The following is a 9516-nucleotide window of genomic DNA, read 5'->3' as shown; positions in this document are numbered from 1 at the left end:
CCTTTATGGTAAACTGGCCCATAGTTAGGTATTACAAACGTGAAGAAAACACGGAAAATTCTACGTTGCCAGCCCGTTAGTCAAGCACGAACCCACGACCGACTATTAGTGTTAAGTGGTGTTATTTACTCGGTCACTGGTAGACTTTAAATTATTTTGAATTTTAAAAAATATTAAACGCCAGCGTCATCTTTCCAGGGAATGGATGGGCGTGGTGCTCCATTCCGATTTCAGTCTAGCTTTTTCTTTAACCATCTTTGGTTTTATCTTCACGTACCGTACCTATCACTTCTACACCTCACTTAATTCAGGTACCAATGTACTGTACAGTACATATCCAGTACCGCAATTGTACAACTGGGATCACTAATAGTAATATAAAATAGGCTTTTCTGAGTTACAATTGATACACGTATTGATATGCAATTAGTGATTATGCCCGCGAACAAATATCTACACAAAGTTGGTGAGGGCATTACATATAGCCAGGCGCCAGAGCGAGTTTACCTAGCTGTAGTAGAATCAGTCACAGAGAGCCCCTAATGGGATCACGTACAGTACCTATCATCCTCTAGTATTTCTACATTGTTGTGGTATGGCACCGATGCGTACTTATGACTCGGAGATCCTTGCTGCCTGTAGGATTAGCCTGGCCAGATAGGTTGAAGGTTTAGTGCCAAACAGAAACACCGCGATTCTTCGGGTTGGAGGTTTGGGAAGAGTTCGTAACGGATCAATATTCATAATATAACAGGATACTATAAATCAGTATCACACGAGGCAAAATCAGAAGGCCTTAAGACAGTATCTCCACTGTCTAACAAGAATTGTGGATGGCTGTTGAGTGAACCGGCTCGCGTACTCGCTCGCTCAGAATTCACGGAACAGAACGACACTTTAAACATAAATTTTGAAAACTAAATCATTTATTAACGAAGTATAAAATACGATATGCAAATTACAAGAGGTTGGCATTTAACGCGTTACAAAATTTGCATACTCGTATCAATGAAACAGTACAATTTTATCGGATAAGATACCTTTGTTAGATACATATTCTACAAAATTATCTGAATTGTGGATTATTGCACAACACGAAAGACTTTTCGTCTTTTCCAAATTTAATGTCTTAAATATAAATATAGGTACTTTTAAAAAGATTATCTTCTATTCTCGAATTAACTCGTAAATAGTCGAACTATATTTAATTGATCTTTAGAAACAAAGCACACATCTTACAAGTTTGAGCTTTGGATACCGCTTTCGAAACTTCATTCAGATAGCACGCGTACTACAGTTTAGAAAATGTGACTAAATCTAATTTACATTGTAAATGTCGCATGCTTAGGTGTCCCAAAAGTTAATCGAATCTAAATTACTGTATTAACTTGAAGCAAATGCACTAATTTCGGTACAATAGTCTACTAATTTCTAAAAGAAATGCATCTTCTAAATTCGGTATTTGTATCTGCAACACAAACAGTGAACTGCCTTTTGGATCACCCCGTATAGGTTATGTATTTTTGGCTTCAGACGATGAACATTATTAAAAATGATGGTGGAAATAATAATAAAAAATTGCGCATCGTATTTAATTTACTTTATAATTTTTAAAATCAAAATGTGCATTGTCCTCTGTACAGTACGTAGCACAGATACGACCGAATACTGTTCACAATTTCTAACAATGACGTTATAAACGCAATTTTTATTCAATAAATACGTGTATTTTTCTGTTGGACAGAATTTAAATAATTAAGAAGAAACTAACAACTCTCTTTTAAATTAAATTCAAAGAATTGAAAACGAGAATTAAATTGATCTCAAGGATCAGTTTCAACTTGATAAATGGTCGGCAATGAGGTATACTTTAAAGAACTTCATCGTTCGATGTCAAACCTCACGCCGAAAACCGAATTACGCTTGAGCATTAATAAAATCAATAATAATACTAATAATAATAAACAAAGATAACAATGAAATTTTCGAGTAAATTCGAAGAATAAGTTATATTTTAGAGACGGTTTCAAATAGAAATTTCGTGCGCTTCGACCGTCTTTTGTTCCTCTTTTAACTTTTCGCTGGATATTTTGTTAAATTCCAGCCAACACCGAAGATCTTTATGCGGTTCCGGTGGTTCCATGTTGCAAGACTTCACCGGAAGTCTCTTAAGAACATCCTCGAACGTCACTCCGTTGGTCAGAGTCATTTTGATGATGCAGAAGGTCCTGACGAAATTGTCTCTGCGTGTGGTCAGTCGATGCTCTATATAAAAGTCTCTTCCGCTCCAATAGATCAGCTGCGAATCAAAACACTTTATCTAGTTTACTGATCAAAATTTAAAGTTTAGTGTGAGAGTCACTCACGCCTTACCTTGTTGGAGATTTTGTAAATGTCGAAGACCTGTATACTGCGCCTGTACCTGATGGTGATGCCTGTTATGACTATGTCGGCGTTCAGAGAATTTGCCGTGGCAACTAGACCCGTGGCCAATAAATATTTCAAGCGACTGAACTCGAATTCGCGTAAGTATCTGGCGTGATTCATGTGAAACAAGAAGTCCATGTCCGTCAGCAAACACATTCCTGAAATTAAAAGAACATGAGTCTAGAAATTAGCTATTTGTATTTAAAATCTACTAGAAATTAGCCATGGTAGCAAAAAATAAATAAATAAAATAAAATAAAATAAATTCGTAATTTTGAAGATTAAATAAGTAACAGCTACATTAGTATATCGGACTGTTCGAAGATACGAGTCGGAGCGATGGTTACGACGAGGATTTCTCATTTCATTTTCCCAGAACTGACTTCAAATTTTCTGGGTTTGGCACAAAATATAAAAGCGGGGTCTTTAAAGAAGCCGAGAACAGAGCATTTGTCGAGCGGCGCCCCCTGTAAACCCTTTTAAGCTTGGACCCTACGCGAACGTACTGAACTAGTTGTACACCCGCGAATCCTTTTGCACCTACACTCGGGCGAATTCTCAGGGCTTGCTTAGCATGCGCCGCATGCTCAAGACTGTCAATATATTTTTATATGAGAACAAATACGCCAATAATAATACAGTCAAACCTGTTTTTATGCGGGGGGATAGGGACCGCATTAAAAAAAAACGCATAAAAAAAATCTCACGAAACTTCACGAATGGCTGTAAATAATAGTTTTCGCGACACAATTAAAAAATATTTTTTTTATGCGGTCAACAGGGACCGCATAAAAAAAAGTCTCACATAGAAAATAACTCAAAACCGTACGAAATAGAATTTATTGACAACAGATGTCAGCACTTGACTGCATCGTCTGGTCTATCGTCTGTTTTACATATTTTTGTCCAGGTGGTGTTTTGTTGACTTAAAAAGTAAATTATTTCATTTTTCGCATATTCATGCAATAATATTACTATAATAAGTGCATTTATGCTATAATAAGTTTATTTAGCTATAATAAGTCAACGTAAGACATGACGAATTGCACGAGACTAGTCGCCAACTATACCGCACAAATTAAAAATTCGCATTAAAAAAATCGCACATAAAAAGAGCGCATAAAAACAGGTTTGACTGTATATTCTAACGTGTAAAACTCTTTTATCGTTTGTGTTTCCTTTAACATTGGCAGTTAGTGGCTAGCCGTTTTAAGTCAGTGCGATGCTTGCGGGAACACGATGGCTTGCTCGTATGAAGATTTTCCGCAGCAAATAAATGCGCGCGCATGACGTCATTCGAAGCTTGTATCGAATATCGAAGACCAGATTGTATCGAAAGCTTGCGGTACCCAGTCAGCATACATGTATTGTGTACAAGGCGGATCTACAGAGATTAATATGGCTTAAGCCCTGGACCCCCAGTGTCAAGGGCCCACAAAAATTAAATTATCATAAATTTTTAATACTTTATTCACTTACTTTAGCCCTTGTACTGTAGCCCTTGTATTGTATCACTTACAATACTTACTTTTTTTAATATTTAATTCATTATAATATATTTCATATATTTCATGTGTAGATATAATGGACTTTATAATAGTCCATACTTTTCTATTCACACGAAATAACATTTTTGCCTATTGTTTAATGCTAGATACGGTTTCTTATTTCCCGGTCTATTCCTTGTCCCGGAAAAAAGTGACTTGTTTCCTGGGATCCCGGGAAATCTCGGAATATAATTAATTATTTTTAAAATATAAAAAATATCTTGAAATCGAATGATATAATTATTTTTCATTTTTAAAAGAAATTTAATACGTTCTGCAACCTCCAGAATCATTAATAATGCTGTGTAAAATATACAGGGTGGGCCAGCGAAAACGAAACGGCAGAGTGTTCGTGTTCGTCCAAGCAAAGCGCTCGGACAGGTCGATTTTACTCTCGAGGGGACATCTTTTGCAATAAAGTTTTTGCGATTCTGAATACAACAGACAACAAAAAATTTTAAAAACTCATTTATTTTGTATTAAGTAAACAAGCATTTATTTCGAAAAAAAATGTTTGTTTAGTTAATATTCAGAATCGCAAAAACTTTATTGCAAAAGATGTCCCCTCGAGAGTAAAATCGACCTGTCCGAGCGCTTTGCTTGGACGAACACGAACACTCTGCCGTTTCGTTTTCGCTGGCCCACCTTGTATATTAAAATTACCTTTGAATTACGTAGAAATTTTCACAAATAAAAAAAATTTATTAAACTTTGTTTGAAACTGCTTACAAAAAAAAATGCCTTTGAATCGAGTTGAAAATTTAAAGAAAAAATGAACTTAGATCAAACTTCTAACTTAGCAGGTAATTTTCGTTTCTTAAATAAAACATAATACGAATTATTATTGATTTGTTGTGAAACCGTGTTGTATTGTCTTAGAAGTGTTGAACACAAGATCGTGTTAACAACAATCACATGGCTTTTTCCACCTTTATTTAGTTGATACGGTACACGTTTCGGGCCTTGTGTCCCTCATCAGTCAACTAAAATAATATAAGAAATAGTGTATACAGAGTTTTAACATTATTTACAGGCAAATTGTATAAACATTTTAAAACGTATGTAACGTACCAGTCTTCCCCCAGTATGGCACTTGCACACGGTAAGTTTGCACATTACAAACCCGAGAATTAGAAGGTTATAAAACCATAAAATTCTTGTACATCTATTTAAATTAAAAAGGTACATCTATTTAATATAATAAAGTAATAAAATTACATCAACTATTGGGTAACAGTGGAACAGGTTCTTACTATTAGTTATCTTCTTTCTCCTATTAGAGACGATTAATGTACTGTACGTTTTCCAAGTTCGTTTGAGCACTTCCTTTGGTACGTTTATGTTGAGACGAATTTCAGAATTTTTCTTATAGACAAATTTCTAGACAAGTCCTTCAAGTGTAAGCTTTAGTTTAAACTTTATTCTATTGAGCAGTATTTGGATCAAGGTCCTAGAATATTCTAGGACCTTGTATTTGGATTGTACTATAGTTGAAATTTACATAATAACGTGGTAGGAATTGAAACGAATCCAAGCCCTCTGGTGGTGTTTTTTGGACGAAAGTATTAAGATTTATAGTACATGTATATTTAGCCAGTTTTTATTTATATTTATACTTATGTTTTTATTTATACAATTTTTTGAGTTAAGTATAGCTAGACTTTCTTTGAACTTTCTATTATATGTGTCTTTTTCTTTGTACAGAATTTTGGTGTTGTCCTTATCAATATTGCAGTTATTTATTAGGCAGTGATCATGGAAGACAGATTGCATTCTTTGCCCACAGGGTGGAGAGTTAAAGAAAAATATTTGTAATCGGATTGGACGTTTTTAGATTTTTAAATAAATTTTTCCTAGAGTAAAATGAAGGTCAGTATTTTAATCGTTCTCTCTTATTGCAAACAGAAATAAGATCACGGGCGCCTCGAGATCCGAGAAGAATGGATTCTTTAGATTTTAAGATAAACATTAAATATAAATATCGGAACAGTTGTCATCAAGGCATCTCAAACAATCGACTTGAGAAGGTTGCTTAACACAAGGAAACACCTGGAATTTATTTTGTTTAAAACCGCTTATTTTTTAAGAAAACAAGTTTAGTTAGATGTTGGGCACGTACTGTATTTAATTTACCTTGAAAGAAAGCATCGCTATGGAAGCTTAGAGGAAATTATTTTACTAAAATTAAAAACACCAGAGGCGAAGAGATAAGTATCTAAAAGACAGAATAAGACGCGAAATAACATGTTATTTATCGTCATCACGTGGGCATAATTAATTAATGTACTTTATTTCCTTATACCGCCCAGTGGCATAGCGTAGTGGGGGCGGCAGGGGCGGCCCGCTCCGGGCGGCACTTTTAGGGGGCGGCATTTTGTCACAATAAATAATAATAATATCTTGTAAAAATTTGAACCATTTCATTTCATATTTTTGTCGCACCTACGATTCGGACCGATTAAATGAGCACGGAATTTTTCATTACTTATTCTGTGACGAAACTGGTGAATCTCCTTTCTTTAAATGAATGTATAATAATGACATCTTGCTCATTGTAGCGACTGACAACACTGTCTGTACTGACTTGTAGGAATTCTCCGTATTTTATTTAAGGGGCGAAATATTCATATGCCCCGGGCGGCTGACATCCACGCCACGCCATGATACCGCCAAAAGCTTTCGTTCTCAACATAGAAGTTTCATGCGATTGCCAATTAAAAATGGGAAACGACGGTGTCGAGGACTATACTTAACGACAGGGCCGGATTTACATAGGGACATTTAGGGCCGTTGCCCAGGGCCCCCACAAAACTATGTTTAAACATAATTTTTTTTTCCTATTACTGCGACAGCCTAGTGTGGTCTAATCATGAGGGCCACAGGCAAAGAAAACCAAACCCGGGAAAAAACCTATCAAACATCGGAAAATTTCGGGAAAAAGTTTTACATAGGGGACCGTCCATAAATTACGTAAGGCCGATTTTGGCAATTCTAGGGGGGGGGGCGGGGCCCGGGGGTGAGAGAACCGTAATATTTTCGTGTTGATCCCCCTCCCCTTCCCTATCTTACGTAATATTTAAGCAAAATTTTATAGAAAGATTTTAACGAAAATAAATTTGTTTAATGAAACCCTAAAAACTTTAGGTCCAAAATATATAATTATTAATTAGTTAATTAATATGTACTATTATTTATAAAAGACTATGTTAACAAATTTAAAAATATAAAAATTTAATGAATTCGAATGAACAATTCATTTTAAGAACTTTATTTTTTTAATTATTAACAATCTTTTTATTATTATCATTAGTCAACATCATAATATTCATTTTTATATTAATTTTAATTTTCACAAAAGGACGCAAAAAACTTCGACAGATCGACCAGATAGTGCACGTGTAAACAGAAACTTCATACAAAATAAAACATGAGAAAATAGAAACCACATTTTTTTGCCATAATGGTTACATCTTGGCTAAGGCCAAGAAAATAAACTACATGCTGTAAAATGTGCTAGGTGCACCGGGGAACTAAATTATAAAGCTTATAAAACTGTATATAATGGGGCAATACAACTAATGTTACTTTACGCGGCCTCTAGCTGGGATCATGTAACTAGTAAAAATTCAGTAGCAAGTAAATCACTCTCTCTTCAAAGACAGTTTGCCATCAGAATTTCAAAGTGCTGCAGAACTGTTTCTACTAATCCCGCTCTGATTCTAGCATTGCTCCTTCCTTTGCCACTATGTATTGTAGAAAAGGTTCTGAGCTACTACATGGACGCGTTTTTTTTATGCAGCGCTCGAGAAGCGCTTTACAGCTAATCCTCTGAAACCCGTTTCTAAATGGCCAACGCTGCTCGTGACGTCATTTCGCTACATTTTCGCTGCATAAAAAACGCGCCCCATCAGAACTACAAACATTAAGGCTCAACAATGGTCTCTACTCCTATTTACGGCTGTTCAAATGCTACCATATGGCAATTATCCTATCTCTGATCATCACCCTGTAAACAAGGTTATCCCCAAGGTACATTCCTCCATGGATAACCATGCAGACATTAATATCTACACAGATGGGTCCAAAAGCCCCTTCATGTCCGCTCAAGTATCTGTATCTTCCTCCAAACTGACATATTTTGCCCAAAATATGTTAGAAGGTACAGATACCCCACATATCAAGCTGAAGAAGATGCTGTCTACCAAGCTGTTCAGTGGGCCACTTCACTACCAAACAAAACTCTGTCTATCAACATTTACAGTGATTCTTAGTCCGTCCTAAAATTTCTAATAAATACCAATTTCAATACCAATAAAATCACATATATCCAGCAACATATTAAAAATCTTGTAAATCTTGTAACTTTTATGTTTGTTCGTGGCCATACTGGCATCCTAGGAAATGAAAAAGCCGACTTTGAGGCTAAGTCAGCTGCAAAGGACACTGACTTGGACAGGAACTTGGACTACACTCACATTCCTCTCTCACGCAGCAGCCTTAAAAATTATATTTATGAGAACGCTATGCAAAAGTGGAATCAACAATAGTTGAGCAGTAAAACTGCTAGAATAAGAAGATTATTATCCTAGTGTTGAATGCAGGTTCTCATCACCACTTAGAGATTTGACGTTTGCTACTGCTCAACTACTTACTGGGCATGTATAACCGGAAAGAAACTGCCTCTTGCCTTTGCTCTACAGAAAACCTAGACACCATCGACCAATGATCCACCATTGTCCAATTTACGATCAAAATAGACTTATTCTGAAATTAAAAATCTTTACCCTTGGTTTCAGGTGGCCATATCCACTCGATAAGCTTGTTCAGAAGCCACTGTTTGATATTTTTTACAATTATGTCAAAAAAAAAAAAAAAAATATGGAAGATAAGATTATTTATAATTTCTAATTTCTAGTTTTACATTTTAGTTTTCACTAAAAATCGAATACTAATTTTATATTTACTTTGTATCATGTATTTTGATTTATGTATTCTTAGTGTTATACACCCATAGGAGTGGTGCACTTATTCAAATAAAAAAAACAATGAGAAACCCCTACACGGCCTTTCTCCCACGAGAAAAAATGTGTAGAGAGTGAGTCTGCTAGCGTTATTATTCTATCACGTCACATCTGACGGCGTCAGTATAACGAGCGTTCTTCATAGAAACCGCCAAATTAAAGCCAAATTCAAAACTCCACCACTCAACGAGATCAAAAAATAAAAACAATATATTACATAATATGAGATCTATTACCCCCCCCTACCCCTGAGTAAGAAATCATAAGAATCCTTGATCCCCCCACCCCAAAATACCTTACGTAATTTATGGACGGCCCCTAGGTATTTTTCAATTAAATTAAAATAATTAGTTTTACACAATAAAATATATGTATGTTTACAATGACCTTATTTTTAAATGAAATTTACAACTTCCTAGTTGAAATCTAGTTGAAAGTACAGTATTTTGTGTAAATTTTCTAAATCATCAAATTTGCCTACTCTCAAAGGGGGGCCTCACCGAATTTGTGCCCTGGGCCCC

At 35.5% G+C, this 9516-nt stretch overlaps 1 protein-coding gene across 1 annotated transcript in view; it reads right to left on the bottom strand.

Moving 5' to 3' along the window:
* Nucleotides 1–1489: 1489 nt before the first annotated feature.
* Nucleotides 1490–9516, bottom strand: part of LOC136984882 (protein THEM6-like) — a 29530-nt gene continuing 21503 nt past the window's right edge. The window contains exons 2-3 of the mRNA XM_067282023.1: nt 2374–2585; nt 1490–2299 (exon numbers count right to left, since the gene is read on the bottom strand). Coding sequence (XP_067138124.1) covers nt 2027–2299; nt 2374–2585 — 485 coding nt within the window. The 3' untranslated portion in view covers nt 1490–2026. The remainder of the gene's footprint in view (nt 2300–2373; nt 2586–9516) is intronic.

Source organism: Centruroides vittatus, unplaced genomic scaffold, assembly GCF_030686945.1.
Source record: "Centruroides vittatus isolate TY-2023 unplaced genomic scaffold, ASM3068694v2 contig_936, whole genome shotgun sequence".
Classification (NCBI taxonomy): Eukaryota; Metazoa; Arthropoda; class Arachnida; order Scorpiones; family Buthidae; genus Centruroides; species Centruroides vittatus.
This window is presented reverse-complemented; position numbering and strand designations above follow the sequence as displayed.